Below are 17,274 nucleotides of genomic sequence, written 5' to 3'. Positions count from 1 at the left end.
CTTATCCTGAATATTTTTTAAGATTTGCATATCTGATATAGCTATAATATCACAGTTAACATATAATGAACTCTTTCTCTGAGGATGTTATGTGCAAAATCCCTCTGCATATGAAAAGAAATACTTGAAACTGTCTTTGATTTGAATGTTCAACAAGTAAAATGTTTCCACAATGTCTTATCTTTAATTTTACTAAGGCAAGATGGAGCTCTAAACTTGATTAGAACGTGTTTGTGGGCTCTTGTGGGGAACAAAATAAAGACACCTGCAGGAAAATAACAATCGAGAACCTTTTTCTCTGTAGCAAAAATCATGCTTCATTTCAATCTGTAAAGGTCACAGTCTTTGTTGGAAACAACAGTCTACTCTTATCTACAGTGAGATAGCAGCTCCCCCATGAGGCCTCATCCAGAACTGAGAGAAACAAACAGAATAAAGATAGAAGCAGAATTTTTGGTCTAAGATATCACCGTGAGTGCGTCCCTTGAAGCTCGGGATGGGTGTGAGTGCAGGGTGGATAGAGGGGTGAGGGATCTGATCTAATGCTTCTTTGGAAACATCCCATTCTCTTTTCTACATGAAATTCTCTGGTTGAAAAGAAAATTGACTTCTGGTGAAATATATAAACTACAGACTCAAACATTTTAAAATGTAGGTGATCCATTGACGTTAGCAATGATTTCTAAAGGGAGTTAGAGAACAAGAGAAGAGGGAAGGGGGAAAGGGAAAAGAGAGATTGAGAGGAAAGTGAGGGGGTGGGGAGAGAGGAGGGGGAGAGAAGGGTGAGGGTAGGAGAGAAGAGAACAAGATAAAGAAAGAGATGAGAAAAGGCAAGAGAAAGAGGAGGGAGAGAGAGGGAAAAGCCAGAGACTGAACTTCACAGGGTCAGCACCTCAGCTTAGCTCACTCGGGCACTTCATTTTCTCAAAGTCAATCATCCTCTTGAGGACCTGATTGAGGCCAACGAAGTTCACTGACAAAGCAGAAACTGACAGATCCCTGTTGTGTGGAGGAAATAGCTCTCTGCTCTGTGACTGGCCTGCACCGCACACTAGGAACGAGGTAGCTGGGAAACCCACGTTTCCGAAGGTTACTTTTCCAGTATGGAGTGAGAGCCAAGGGACTGGCCAAACTGCTGGGCCACTGTCTCCAGGCTGGGATAAGGGCTGGAGAAGTCATCACCTCCCCTCCATTCCCCTGGAGCCCCTGCCAAATTCCTGCTCTTTAGGGCGCTTTCCAGCTGCATTGGGGCCCCGCCCTTCTGTTATGACAACACAACACCACCTGGGAGGAGGCGTTCCAACGGGTCTCTCTGGCTGAAGTCAAGGACTGCTCTAGTCTCATTGAAGGAAACCCCGCCCAGGCCTCTCTCAGGGTGGATTACTGCTAGCAGACCCTCTCACGACTCATCTCTTCTTGCTGGATCTTGTTTGCTTTCCTCAGCAGGGAGTGATGCAAATGTCCCTGCTCCCTACCTAGTTTGGGCATCGCATGCCCCTTAACTGGACTGTCCTTAAAGCATCTTAGAGGGCCCAAAGATGGCAGCCCCAGGGCTTACAGTTGAATAGTAGCAGAACCCTGGCCTGTTTTTCACAGGGCAATTACACCAACCTGGTTTACACAACAAATTCTGTTGCCTCCTTCCTCTGGCTGCACCCCCCCCCATGTGAGAAGAGTCCACAGAGCTGGAGGATGCGCCTACCTGCAGCCCATGCTCAGCACTTTTGGTTACCAGTGTGGGCACCCAGGACCCAAGAATTCACTTCGCAAATGACCTCAGCGTGCTTCCAAGGCCTGCTCAGGAGTCTCTATGACATCTGTCCTCCTAGGGTCAACTACACCCAGGAGTGTGCATCCCTAGATATGAGGGGTTGCCACGGCACGGCCATTTAGAGAGGGCTGGAATATATGGTCTGGGGTGTCCACATGCTTCTGCAGGAGATCCCTCCTGATACCTGGGGCTAAGCTGCGTTGGGAAGAGAAATGCACCATCACCTTCATGCACAGAGCTCTGAGCAGTCTTAGAATTCTAAATTGGATCATCCCTTCAAGAGTATTATTAAGGTAGATTTGTCAAGGCAGAAGGATAGAACATATTTCATGTAATCACCTGTAAGTATGATTTATAACTTAAATATTGAGATAAAATGATATGTGAGCCTCCATTTGTACTATTGTCCCAGGATCTGCAAATGTTAGGAGTCGGCCTGCCCTCATATGCTGACTATAGGTGACTTGCCAAAAATAATATCTAAATATGATTTTAGTTGTAGATATAGTGTTTCTTTTCTTCCAGCTCTTTCGCATTTGAAATACATCTTTGCACCTAAGAACTCTACAAGGGCTGAGTGTTTGGGGTACTTTGTTATGGCAGCCCTAACAAATTAATACAGGCTCTTAAAGGAAGACATTCAAAATCTCCCACATGGAGAAAACCTGCCTCATCCAAACACAGCATAATTTCCTTCCTTTACATTATCTGAAATTTCTAGTCATGCTATTTGCTCTGCATCCAGCTCCCTCCTCTTGGCCTGTACCACTGCCATCACCCTCCCTGTTTGGGACAGGCATCAGTATACCTTTAGGGCCTCCAATTACTTCCCTGCAAAGACTCCAGTGGTGGCAACTAGTTGGGTGTATGGTTGATCAACTTCTAGATTCTGTCCTATTGACCTAATCTAAAATGCTTCCCAGAAGGAAGGCTTGCAGCTCTTCAGATCAGGAAGCCATTTATTACTGGGAATCTTTTTGCAATTTAGGTCAAAGGGAACCCTTTTGTCAGCTTTTTATTATCCTTCCCTCTCTTCTGGCACAGTTAAAATTTCAAAACATGTTACTCATCACCAGAAACAAGCTGCTGACCTGACTGGATGTATCTGTGTCTGAGTTTTCAGGAACAGAATATCCAAGAGAATTCATAATTTGTTTCGCCACTTCGGTGTTTTCTAGTTCCGAGGTAGATTTAGTGTCAGAGGTTAAACTTTCAGGCGCCATTCTTCCTGCATTATTTGACAGTACAATTCTTAATTAATGCTGTAATTTCACCACTTGTCCCTTAATTAAATTCCCTGTCAGATGATCCTCTTGTCTTGCACAAACATGTGCGTGCGCATGTGTACACACACACACACCCTAAACAAGTGTGTTTGGAGATAGAAATGGAGAACACAGGAGGGCAGGTGCCATTCACATAGACTGTGATGTGAATGGGCCTCCCTGGACTTGTTCAGCGTCCAACCTGGAACCCATATGAGGTGGCCCTGGAGCAGACAGAGTGACAGGGAGAGGAAAATATGTGCACAAGCTCAACTTCAGGAGTTCTGAGCTGCTGAGAGCCTAACAACCTGGGACCAGCCAGCCAACACTAATGTTAATTACATCTTATCACAAGCTTAAAACTTAATAACCAGTGGCAAAAAGAGAGTTTGAAAAAACATCTTCACTGTGAAACTGTATCTTTCAACTAAGTGTATGTGTGTGGGCGTGGGCGTGTGTGTGTGTGTGTGTGTGTGTGTATAATCTCATATTTGGTAGACTTATACCATGTTGGACAATTTTTTAGTCAATTTAACCAATGGAAAAAAAATCAAACATGGTGGCTTAAATTTAAAAACACATTAGTTAGGACCATCATTAGTTAATTCATGAACAAATGATGTAGTAAAAAGACTGGCTTTGGAGCCAAACAGACTAGGATTAAAATCTTAGATCTTCTACTTAACATCTATGTGGCCTTGGGCAAGTCAGTTAACGTAAGCATCAGTTTACTCATCTGTAAAATGGCAACAATTATATCACCTTTGCCCAGTTAGTATGAGCACAGTCTGTAGAGTGCGTGCTGTATATAGGCACTCAATAAACAGTACTTACCCTACGTGACTGTGTGCTGTAGCAAGAGTCACAAAGTCTCAGATCACCAAAGAGGAAAAGGTGTTAGGAGTTCAGTCATTATAGAGTGTGGACTTATCAAGCAGTTTTGAAGGATCCAAGAGGAAGACAATGCCAATGCTAAGGAGAGCACTGGGTTGGTGAAGCCCCATCACGCTAACTCCATATTTGAAACACAGATCACATCACAAGATTCCTGATTTTCCATCAAGGCCTTCCCCTATATTTTATCCAGGGGCCAAGATGTTGGCTTTTGAAAAAGATTGCATTCTGAACTAGGGCTAGATGGAGACTGCCAGATTTGAGGGAGGGACGGTCTCTATAGTATAGCCCTTTTCACCACCTTTCCTGTCATGTGTGCACTTTATTTTTTCTTCCATGCCAGCCTCATACTGTTTTCATCATCAGACACCTGGCCTTCAGCAGACAACAGGCTTTTCTGGAAGGCCAGTCAGTTTGCATTGGTAAAACTATCCAGTGGAAGTGACAAAGCAGGCTCCTGAAACAATAAATCTCTCAGGGACCTCAAGAAAACAGCCACAGTTTTATGCTCCACTGGAAGAATATACATAGATGACAATAACTCTTTCTTTGTAAACAAACAAACAAAAACAAATCCCTAATCAGTCTAGTTCTGGGTACAGATGGAGAGACGGCCTCCTAACTTGTTAGTAGAAAGCAAATGGAAGTCAGTAGTTCATTTTCATTCCGTCAATCCATCTTTTTCTCTCCCTCCCCTCCTCCACTCCTTTCCACCCCCTCCCTCCCTCCTTCCCCTCCTCCCTCCCCCACATAGACATTCTTAGGAAAGACTACTTAGACTATTTTTCATAATGCCTTTGCACATGACATGGTTGTCAAAGACTTACATTTGTTCTCTAATATCAAAAGCTTTAGTGCAAACAGCCTAAAATATGAGATGACAACATTGGAAACACAATTGCTTTTAAAATGGGAAATGGTATTACTTGAACATACAGTAGCAGAATCTCAGAAGCTCTGAGTCACAATATGTACCTTTAGAAATTATCTACTTCAACTCTTACGTGATGCCTGGATTCCAACTACTTTATCCCGAGGAAGGGGTCCACTAGCCTCTGCATGAACACCCGTCCAGGGATGAGGAAATCAGTGTATTCTGGGGTAAACCCATCTGTCAGTGGCCAATTAGAATTGTCATAAAGTTCTTCACAAAATTACAAAATCACAGCAGCTTCATAAATAGGAACTGTTACACAAGTAGAATGTTAAAGATAGTTATTAATATTTGAAATACATCAATTCATAAACTTTCTCTAAATGATGATGTTTCTTTGTAGTACCAAAAGAAATCTGTGGTGATAATATTACTCAGAGTTTTGAGCTACATGAAACTATGCAATGATGGGATAACAAAAAAGGTCAAATGCATCTAGGGAAAGACCCTAGGCTTAAATGGGATGGCATCTCTGGACTCACTACAGAGGAAGACTTGTAACTTCTCGGGTTAACAACAACCTTATCATTTGCTCCCTTGACTCCAACCCCTTCTACATCTTCTGGAAAGTTCTCTACCATTTATCCCCGTCATTCATTCAACACATATTTATTTAATGTCTATATATGTGCCAAACACTGCTGGAGTCGCTGGTGATGCATCAGTGAACAAAACAGACTTTCTAGTGGTATTTTTATCTTATCCTTTTTCCTTGTTGACCCCACATCTCTACCGAGCTTCCACCCAGACCCTCTACTTTCTTGTCATCTAAACTGTTCCAAGAGGTGTTCACCCTTCCTCCCTTTCCACTCACTCCCCCTCTTGCTGCTGTGTGCACACATGCCCCCTATTCCACTTCCACTGCCCTCCCTCTGGTCCCCATGATTTCATAATTTCCCGACCTACCAGACTCGATCTCTCACCTGCATCTGATGCTGTTCATGGCTCCCCAACTGTTTAAAGCCCTCAATTGCCTTGCTTTCGTGACACTCGTCTCTCCTGGCTCTCTGTTTTTCCCTCCTTTCCACTGCCTACTCTTTAAATGTTGACAACTCCAAGGGTTTAATTCTCAGCCGAATGCTTTTCTCACTTTACACACATTTCCAGGGTGATTTCATTTCCTCTTTGGAGTTGAACTACTATGTCAGACCTTTCCTAGCTTCCAACCCATACACCCAACTGCCTAATGAACCTGTCCACCTGGATGTCTCACAGGTATTTCTATCATAAATATCCAAAATCTTCCATACTTTTCGGGAAAAGGTCCCCTCTCTCTGTTTTCTCCATACCCATGAATAGCACCATTATCCACCAGTTACCCAAGCTAGAGACTTAGACTTTGTCCTCAACCTTCCCACTCTCTCATCCTCCAAATTGAATCAATCAAGTACTACTGATTTTATCTTTTAAATGTTTCTAGAATCTGCACACTCTTCTCCTCCCTGGTACGACTGTTTATTACATGGCCTCACCTCCACTTGCATATACTGCTGTAACTGCCCTCTTGCTAGTGTCAATGTCCTCTAGCCAAAGACCACCAGCTGCACGCCTGTAGTGGAACAAGTTGGGTTCATTACTCACTGCAGTGAGACACAACACATACCAAGGGGAACAAGGGTTATCTCAGTACGAGGGTGTTAAAAGAACTAATTATAGGAGTTAATAGTCTAGTTGGTCTAAGGAAGTGGGGCTTTACTCTGGATTGAATGCTGTCAGAAAATAAATAGGGACAATTTTATGATTGGTTATCTCAGTAAATCTTATGTATATGGAGAACAGACTAGAGCAGAAATAAAGCTGGAATTGGTAAAGAAGTGTCAGTCATCCATGTTAGCAGAAAGAGGAGGGCGTTTGGGATTTTATGGGTGGCACAGCAACCTTGTTTTTGTCTGTGCTTAGACAAAATTTGACAAAATTCTGAAGTGGCCTTGTTTTCCTTCACTTTATCATGGTCTCAGAGGGCCTTTGCCTGTGAGTGTCAGGCCAGCTTCCACATATCAGTGGTTGCTCTTTTATTTCTTCTTTCTCATTAGGATCCCTATTTTAATTCCAGGCTTCTCCTGATTCACCTCCCACACTTCAGCCAAGAAAATCTCATCTAAACACAAATCTGATTGCATCGCATCTAAACTCCTTCATGCAGCCCTGCCTCCGCTGTCACTGCCATCGTGAAGGCACATGTTATTTATGTTTCACTCCATGTAACTCAGTTTTCAGTATGATAAAAGATAGCTAACAGTCATCGTCTCAAAGTCATACCAATTTGGTTGAGATCACGAGAACACGCACCATAGTCGCACTACTTATAAATCCCCACAGATTTTAAAGACTGATGTATTTGGATCAAAGACCAGTAGATGGTGTAAAATCATCATCAAAGGCATTTTTGCTTATTAAGTGCACATTTCAAATGAGGCTAAGATAAGAATTCATCAAATTGAGCTGAGCACACTCACCCTTGTCCTCAAGAAATTTACAGCATAATATAACCAATCTAGGTCAAGCCACACATATTGAGAGTGGGCATTAAGCAAATAAAATATTGAAATTAAATATTTTTATTATGTTCATGGTGAATAAAGAGTAGTGACAAGGAAAGCAAGAATTATAAGGCTTTTATATTGTAGGACAAGTAACCACCAACCTATATCTTTTTTCTTTTCAGGAGCGACGAGAGCTTCATTCACACTGAGCAGACAGGCCAATATTCGGGCCACCAGGCGCCTGGGAGGGCAGCAGGGGACATGTGAGCGGGTTAGCCTGGCTCGGGCAGGTAGGCAAACAACAGGCAAAGGAGATGCTGTTGGCGGCTTCCCTGTGAAGGGTGTAGAATCCCTCCAGGCCTACATCTGTGGCTTAGAACTCAGCGTCCACCATGTGGAAAGCTGAGCTGCCTGAATGAGGCTGGCCTCCTTCAGTGTAAGTGTCGAAGTAGTGTCAGGGAGTGTGTGGATCCGCTCTCTCCAAACTGAGGAAGGATGCGTGTTTCATGGCGTCCTCTGCAGAGATCCAACTGTGATCCAACTGCAGCAGCTTGGTGAAGAGGTTGGCCCTGACACTGCCCAGTAATGGTGCATGGCTCAACAGGGTCTTAACTTGGAGAAATTCGAGAAGATGGAATCAGAGCTCATCTAACTGTGAAGATAGATTAAGTTCAAAACCTACTGATCCCCTATCATGGAAATGGCACTATATTCAATTCTAAAGAAAATGCAGTGATAAGAAAAGGCAAAGTTCTGTCCCTCAAAGAGCTTACAACCTACTAGAAGGAATAAGACAAGCACAGAAACAGCTACCAGACAAAGTGTGATGTGATGAGTGTCAGCTGGGTGCACGTTCTCATTCTGGGGAGAGTCAGAAGCTTTTACAGATGAAGTTGCTTTTTAAACTAGGCGTTAGAACAATTTCAATAGCCAATACAGTTCTGAAGCTCAGGAAGAAAATCTGACTCAGGTTTGGAAGTTAGAGTCATAGGATGGAATAAATTCATCTCCAGAGAGAAGAAACTATTAGCACAGAGGATGAAAATCCATGTGTAAGGGGTAGGCAGGAAAGAAGAAAGAGCCACTGAATGAGACTGAGGAGGAATGCTGAGAACGGTAGCAGGAGAACAAGAGACTAGCGTCATGGGTACTGAGGGAGGAAAGAATTTCAAGAACTATGAGAGTGTCAATAGGATAAGTGTCAAAAACTGCAGAAAGGTTCACAGGAATGGAGACTAAAGCTAGGATTTGGCAATCAGGGGGTCCATGATAACCTTACTAAGAGCTTCATTGAACTGACAAATGGATAGAGTGAATAAAAACTTCTCTTTGAACAAGACTAGCTTGAACGAGAGAAATTATTGAGTGAAGGAGTTTTGTTTTGTTTTGTTTTGTTTAGTGCTCATAGTTGTAAGAACAGCAGAGAGATAATTGTTGGAAAAAGGTCCCAAGGGGGCAGGAAGATACGGAATTCAAATGATATTTGGATATCCTAGAGAGAACAATGTGCAGAAATCAGAAGAAGGGAACAGTACAAGTCAGTCCAAAAAAGGTAAGAGAGGGGAGTTGGGGAAGCTCATCCCTGACTCCTTCTGTCATCTCTTGTCTCTAGGATGTATGAAGGGGATCAGCATGTCTCTGAACTCCACAGTCCTGGATTCTAGTCCCAGTTCAGTCAATTGTTACCTCCATGCACGTCAGTATATTATTTACTCTCTGAGTCTCCAGTTTTTCATCGGTAAAACTGAGAAAACAATTATTTCCCTGCCACAATCTTCCCATAATAATAATGCCTGTAAAGGAAACTGCAGAGGGCCTCGCCCATAGTAGGTGCACAATAAATGATAACTATTACTATTATCATTTTTTACAGCATAAGAAAATTATTATTATTTTCTAATACATACAGTGAGGAGAATAGTACCTATCACACAGGTTTCCTGGGAAAATAAAAGACGATCTGTGTGAATCCCAAGTCAGCCTTCTCCTTTGCAAGGAGCACCTTCTTCTAAGATACACTGTTCACATCTGCACCCTAATCTCCCACCTCGCAGCTGCTCCTTGCTATTCTCAGCTCGGCCATGAGCCACCTCTTTCTTGGATGCTGGCCGCCTCCAGACAGGCTTGAGCACAGTCGCCCACTATACAGCACGCTGCTCCCTGCACATGGGCATCAGCGGTGGGGCCAATATGGGGCAATTCACACTTCCGGGTGCAGCCCTGTCCCTTGACTCCTCACGCCTCCACCACTGAAGGCAGTGGCAAGGTGAGCCTTTACTGAGGAGCTGAGAGTAAAGGGACTGCAACACAGAAGGGAAAAGATTTAGAACTGTACTCTTCATATATCTATCTGTTCCCATGGCCCAGGAGAAAAGCACCCCCAAAAGGTAAACTCTTCACAGAGTTCCCATTTTGGATATTCCCAGATCTGAGCCTTTTTGCTCAATTCCACAAGTCCATCCTCCTGGACTCTCAGCACAGCAGTCTGAGTGGCCTTTTGTCCAATAAACCGGGTCCCCCCCCCTCCAAGATCTTCCTGCCAATGGAAAGAGCAGAACGAGGGGTCATTCTGCCCACCCAGAGTGCAATCGAACACCAAATATACACCGCTCTCCTCCCTCCTGAAAAGCTCCCCTACATACTGCAAACAAGTTACAGTGAATTCCTTTAAGTTGCTCTATATGTGTATGTATACGTATATATGTATGTGTGTGTGTATGTATACACACACTCAGATACATACACACACCTCTCCTGACTGATTTCTTGCTTTTAACCCCATCTTTATACCTGTGTTGTTTTTGTTTTGTTTTGTTCTTTTTGGCCACGCTGCACGGCCTGTGGGATCTTAGTTCCACGACCAGGGATTGAACCCGTGCCCCCCACCAGTGGAGTCTTAACCACCGGACCACCAGGGAAGCCCCTTTATACCTGTGTTTATATCTTCCTCCCTGTCCCCCCCACCATACTATGCTTCAATCATGAATTATTTGACAGGCTTCAATACACTATGCTTCCTGTTGCCTCTGAGCCTTCGTAAATGCTGTTCTTTCATGCAAAATTCTGACTGGAAACACTTCAAGGGAGAATGAGAGGAAAGGCTGGAAGGAAACAGACACTGTCAGACATTGCTAGTGGGATTCATATAGGACGTCCTTTCTAAAGGGCTCTCCTACCAAATTTCAGCTGATTCTGGGATGTTATTTATCAGTTATATCCCCACATGTACAAAATTATGTACATATATTTTATATATATAATGTACATATCTATACATATCTTCATACATTATATAGAGTATACAATCTAGATTCAATCTGAGTAAGAAGAAAATTGCCCTAAATTAAACTTGATCTGCATAGAACTCAACAGGAAAAGGCAGTGTGAGACCCAGAACAAGGGGCAAGGAAAACAATTACAGAGCTATTATGCACCTAGCATTGGCTCCACAAACAACCTGCACGAGCTCTGAAATGACCTCTTTCCTCTACCTAGGTATCACATTCCTAGATGTCACCAAGCTGTTTTCTCTAAGATGAAAGGAAGTAAATAAGGATTTATGGTCCTCCTGACCAAACACACTCCTCCAATTACGTACCTAAAGGAGCTACTGTAGCACCAGGCACCTAGTAGACTTTCACTACATAGTCGCTATTATTACTGCCTGGTCCTGACTGTATCACCCATACACTGAGAAGTTGGAGCTTCGACCTTTCTAATAGCCCTGCACTTTTTGAAGCCTAATTCTCTTTACAAAACATAAGCTTCACAGACTTTGCCATCAAGCTTTTTTTTTTCTTTTGTAAAACACGTTTTATTTCTAGGTTGTTTAGAGCTTGTGGATATAAACCACACTCGTCACAGACTGTCAAACAGTCCCCTGTGTGCCTGTTCTCTTTACAGTAAGATTTTTTCTAAGTGAGTTGTTAAATGTTACACTCAGCAAATGTGATTAGGTCAAGACAAAAGAAATCAAAACCCTGACTTTTAACCTCTTGGGTGAAACCTTTACAGAGTTGAAGCTATTTGGTTGTTTTTCGCCATATCATTTAAGTTTTTTTTAATTATGCATTTTTTACTTAAAATATACATCAATTTCTCCAAATTGGTTAAAAAGGCTGAGATGTAGGGACTTCCCTGATGGTCCAATGGTAAAGACTCTGCGCTTCCAATGCAGGGGGTGCGGGTTCGATCTCTGGTCGGGGAACTAAGATCTCTCTTGCCATGTGGCACAGCCAAAAGATAAAAAATAAAAGGCTTACATATAGAATGAAAAAAATCAGAAATATCAGAAAAACACCAGCAAGCTAACTGATGGGCTCAGAACTCAAAAGACATGACCTTCGTTTCCAATTTCCCACTTGTAGTATGGAGCCCTTACTCATAGAACTTATGTCACAATTGTGCTCTGAGGGTTAGTTTAGGCTTTCAGAGAAACCAGTGAATTTCCATCAATTTCACATTCAGGAAAAGGTGAGAAAGGAACTACAGTTTATTGAGTGATTGCTTCTTGCTGGGTACTTCTATTAGCATTCCCTCATTTAATCCTCACAACAACCATGTAATATAGGGATCACATCAACTCCACAGCTGAGGAAATAATCTATTAAAGGTCACACTCTTTGTAACTGATGGTCTTTACAACCAACCCCAAGTTACTGAAGGTACTGGAAAACTGTCTAAAATTCTCTTGCTTCATTAATTCAAAGAAGTCTGGTCCCAATCAACTCAAGTGAGTGATTCCAGACTATAGTTCAAGGCAAGAATATACAATGGACAAGAGACAGCCTCTTCAATAAGTGGTGCTGGGAAAACTGGACAGCTACATGTAAAAGAATGAAATTAGAACACTCCCTAACACCATACACAGAAATAAACTCAGTGGGCTTCGCTGGTAGGGCATTGGTTCAGAGACCGCCTGCCGATGCAGGGGACATGGGTTTGTGCCCCAGTCCAGTAGGATCCCACATGCCACGGAGCGGCTGGGCCCGTGGGCGATGGCCACTGGGCCTGCGCGTCCGGAGCCTGTGCTCCGCAATGGGAGAGGCCACAACAGTGAGAGGCCCGCGTACCGCAAAAATAAAAAAATAAATACATAAATAAATAAATAAACTCAAAATGGATTAAAGACCTAAATGTAAGGCCAGACACTATCAAACTCTTAGAGGAAAACAGAGGCAGAACACTCTATGACATAAATCACAGAAGGTCCTTTTTGACCCACCTCCTAGAGAAATGGAAATAAAAACAAAAATAAACAAATGGGACCTAATGAAACTTAAAAGCTTTTGCACAGCAAAGGAAACCATAAGCAAGACAAAAAGACAACCCTCAGAATGGGAGAAAATATTTGCAAATGAAGCAACTGACAAAGGATTAATCTCCAAAATTTACAAGCAGCTCATGCAGCTCAGTATCAAAAAAACAAACAACCCAATCCAAAAATGGGCAGAAGACCTAAAGAGACATTCCTCAAAGCAGTTATACAGATGGCCAACAAACACATGAAAGAATGCTCAACATCATTAATCATTAGAGAAATGCAAATCAAAACTACAATGAGATATCATCTCACACCAGTCAGAATGGCCATCATCAAGGAATCTAGAAACAATAAATGCTGGAGAGGGTGTGGAGAAAAGGGAACACTCTTGCACTGCTGGTGGGAATGTGAATTGGTACAGCCACTATGGAGAACGGTATGGAGGTTCCTTAAAAAACTACAAATAGAACTACCATATGACCCAGCAATCCCACTACTGGGCATATACCCTGAGAAAACCATAATTCCAAAAGAGACATGTACCAAAATGTTCATTGCAGCTCTATTCACAATAGCCCGGAGCTGGAAACAACCTAAGTGTCCATCATCGGATGAATGGATAAAGAAGATGTGGCACATATATACAATGGAATATTACTCAGCCATAAAAAGAAACGAAACTGAGCTATTTGTAATGAGGTGGATAGACCTAGAGTCTGTCATACAGAGTGAAGTTAGTCAGAAAGAGAAAGACAAATACCGTATGCTAACACATATATACGGAATTTAAAAAAAAAATGTCATGAAGAACCTAGGGGCAAAACGAGAATAAAGACACAGACCTACTTGAGAATGGACTTGAGGATATGGGGAGGGGGAAGGGTAAGCTGTGACAAAGCGAAAGAGAGGCATGGACATATATACACTACCAAACGTAAGGTAGATAGATAGTGGGAAGCAGCCGCAGAGCACAGGGAGATCAGCTCGGTGCTTTGTGACCGCCTGGAGGGGTGGGATGGGAAGGGTGGGAGGGAGGGAGATGCATGAGGGAAGGGATGTGGGAACAGATGTATATGTATGACTGATTCACTTTGTTATAAAGCAGAAACTAATTAAAAAAAAAAAAAGAGAAATCTAGAAACAATAAATGCTGGAGAGGGTGTGGAGAAAAGGGAACACTCTTGCACTGCTGGTGGGAATGTGAATTGGTACAGCCACTATGGAGAACGGTATGGAGGTTCCTTAAAAAACTACAAATAGAACTACCATATGACCCAGCAATCCCACTACTGGGCATATACCCTGAGAAAACCATAATTCCAAAAGAGACATGTACCAAAATGTTCATTGCAGCTCTATTCACAATAGCCCGGAGCTGGAAACAACCTAAGTGTCCATCATCGGATGAATGGATAAAGAAGATGTGGCACATATATACAATGGAATATTACTCAGCCATAAAAAGAAACGAAACTGAGCTATTTGTAATGAGGTGGATAGACCTAGAGTCTGTCATACAGAGTGAAGTTAGTCAGAAAGAGAAAGACAAATACCGTATGCTAACACATATATACGGAATTTAAAAAAAAAATGTCATGAAGAACCTAGGGGCAAAACGGGAATGAAGACGCAGACCTACTTGAGAATGGACTTGAGGATATGGGGAGGGGGAAGGGTGGGCTGTGACAAGGCGAAAGAGAGGCATGGACGTGTATACACTACCAAACGTCAGGTAGATAGATAGTGGGAAGCAGCCGCAGAGCACAGGGAGATCAGCTCGGTGCTTTGTGACCGCCTGGAGGGGTGGGATGGGGAGGGTGGGAGGGAGGGAGATGCATGAGGGAAGGGATGTGGGAACAGATGTATATGTATGACTGATTCACTTTGTTATAAAGCAGAAACTAATTAAAAAAATAAATAAATAAACTTAAAAAAAAAAAAAAAAAAAAAAAAAAAAAAATCTGAAAACAGGGCTTCCCTGGTGGCGCAGTGGTTGAGAGTCCGCCTGCCGATGCAGGGGATACGGGTTCGTGCCCCGGTCCAGGAAGATCCCACATGCCACGGAGTGGCTGGGGTCGTGAGCTATGGCCGCTGAGCCTGCGCGTCCGGAGCCTGTGCTCCGCAATGGGAGAGGCCACAACAGTGAGAGGCCCGCATACCGCAAAAAAAAAAATCTGAAAACAATAAATGTTGGAAAGGGTGTGGAGAAAAGGAAACCCTCTTGCACTGTTGGTGGAAACGTAAATTGATACAGCCACTATGGAGAACAGTATGGAGGTTCCTTAAAAAACTAAAAATAGAACTACCATACGACCAGCAATTCCACTACTGGGCATATACCCTGAGAAAACCATAATTCAAAAAGAGTCATGTACCACAATGTTCACTGCAGCTCTATTTACAATAGCCAGGACATGGAAGCAACCTAAGTGTCCATCAACAGATGAATGGATAAAGAAGATGTGGCACATATATACAATGGAATATTACTCAGCCATAAAAAGAAATGAAAGTGAGTTATTTGTAGTGAGGTGGATGGACCTAGAGTCTGTCATACAGAGTGAAGTCAGAAAGAGAAAAACAAATACCGTATGCTAACACATATATGTGGAATCTAAGGGAAAAAAAACAAGGTCACGAAGAACCTAGGGGCAAGACGTGAATAAAGGCACAGACCTACTAGAGAATGGACTTGAGGATATGGGAGGGGGGAGGGTAAGCTGGGACAAAGTGAGAGAGTGGCATGGACATATATACACTATCAAACGTAAAATAGCTGGCTAGTGGGAAGCAGCTGCATGGCACAGGGAGATCAGCTCGGTGCTTTGTGACCACCTAGAGGGGTGGGATAGGGAGGGTGGGAGGGAGGGAGACGCAAGAGAGAAGAGATATGGGAACATATGTATATGTATAACTGATTCACTTTGTTATAAAGCAAAAACTAACACACCATTGTAAAGAAATTATACTCCAATAAAGATGTTAAAAAAAATAAAACAAATTAAAAAAAAAAAGATCATAGGCTTGGGAGCCTGGATCCAAACCCAAGCTCTCCTATTCACCTGCTGTGTGTCCTTGGGAAAGTTACTTAACCTCTCTGTGCCTTAATTTCATCATCTGTAAATAGAAGGAGTGCCTACCACCCATAAAATGATAATGATGGGTCACTGAGTTACTATTAGTAAAATACGAAAAACAGTGCCTGACTGAGTGTAAAAGCTAAATAAATATATGATAGTGAAATAAAGTTTAAAAAAAGATGTTAAAAAATCTGAATTAAAAAAAACTCAAAAAAAGCAATTGAATTTGCATATGATCACTTTAAGCACCTAAAGTATTATTCTACCTTTTCTTAAAAGATTTATATTATATGTACACACCTTTTTTTTTTTTTTTTTTTTTGGTTGTCAAATAACCCTTTATTATTTTTCTTGCAGTTCTTAACTAGCTGGACATTCCACCGCACCACTGTTGATGTCTTCTATGATGTCGTGAGGGTGGCGGCCATCAACATTGCAGCCCACAGACTGGGCGGTCCCCAGGATCTCTTTAATGGTTCCAGAGAGTTCTCTAGCTAAAGATCGATGCCGCATCTGTCGGGCAATGCTGACAATCTCATCAAAAGTGATGTTTCCACTGTGCTTAATGTTTTTCTGCTTCTTTCTGTCTCTCGGCGGTTCCTTGAGGGCTTTGATGATCAGGGCAGAGGCAGAAGGTACCACCTCAATCTGGGCCTGTCGGTTCTGAATGGTCAGTTTCACTGTAATCCTCAGACCCTTCCAATCGCCAGTTGCCTTGGCGATGTCATCACCAACTTTTTTTGGAGACAGACCCAGGGGGCCGATCTTGGGGGCCAGGGCAGACGTGGCACCGACTTCGCCACCAGTGCACCTTAGGTACACGACTTTGATCTCGTTGGGGTCGAACTTAGGCGGCATGGTGGAGGCGGCTGGTGTCGGATGAACCCGGATTCGGGATGACCGAAGAAAGTTGCACCTGAGCCTCCTCCGAGCCGAAAGCCGAAAGCTTTTTTTTTTTTTTTTTTTAATCATAAGATTTTACTTATAAAGAGAATGTAAACATGGCTACACAGGAACTGAATTACAAAACAGAACAGATTCTCACATTTAGAAATCACACTTATTCCTTCTGAAGGGGAAGGGTGAGGTGGGGTGATGCATAAAACCAGAGTTTGAAATTAGCACAGGTACCGTTCCATGAACCAAATATATAATAGACAAGACCTACTCCTTGCTCAATGAACTGGACTCACCACACCCTATTCACCACAGAAGAGTATATCTGACTAGTAAGAATCTTAAAATGTATTTATTGATATCTCTCTGTAAGTGAATCAAGTGGATGTAAATCAGCATAAACACAGCAGTGGAAATTAGCTAAACCCCACCATAAAAATAAATATATTCAGGAAAAATGCTACACCCTTTTGGTCATCCAAAATGCAAATCTACAAAGAAGTCTCTGATCGCATTCGAAAAAGGGGCCATCCTGGAAAAGTGTAAAACCAGAAATGCAGCACAGAACATGGAGAAAAGGGAGCCTTGTTACGCTGATGGGGGTCGGATGTAAACAGCCAACAGCCACTCTGGAGAAGTGTATGGTGTTTCCTAAAATATTGAAATAACAGAGCTACAGAGCATTCG

At 42.6% G+C, this 17,274-nt stretch overlaps 1 protein-coding gene across 1 annotated transcript; it reads right to left on the bottom strand.

The window, feature by feature from the left end:
- Positions 1–16,028: 16,028 nt before the first annotated feature.
- LOC308608584 (large ribosomal subunit protein uL11) lies at positions 16,029–16,648 on the bottom strand. Its single transcript, XM_081221823.1, has one exon. It carries the CDS (start codon positions 16,546–16,548, stop codon positions 16,051–16,053), a length of 498 nt encoding a protein of 165 aa, XP_081077949.1. The 5' UTR covers positions 16,549–16,648; the 3' UTR covers positions 16,029–16,050.
- Between the last annotated feature and the right edge of the window lie 626 nt (positions 16,649–17,274).

This window comes from Mesoplodon bidens (genome assembly GCF_964165515.1).
Source record: "Mesoplodon bidens genome assembly, chromosome: X".
Taxonomy (NCBI): domain Eukaryota; kingdom Metazoa; phylum Chordata; class Mammalia; order Artiodactyla; family Ziphiidae; genus Mesoplodon; species Mesoplodon bidens.
This window is presented reverse-complemented; position numbering and strand designations above follow the sequence as displayed.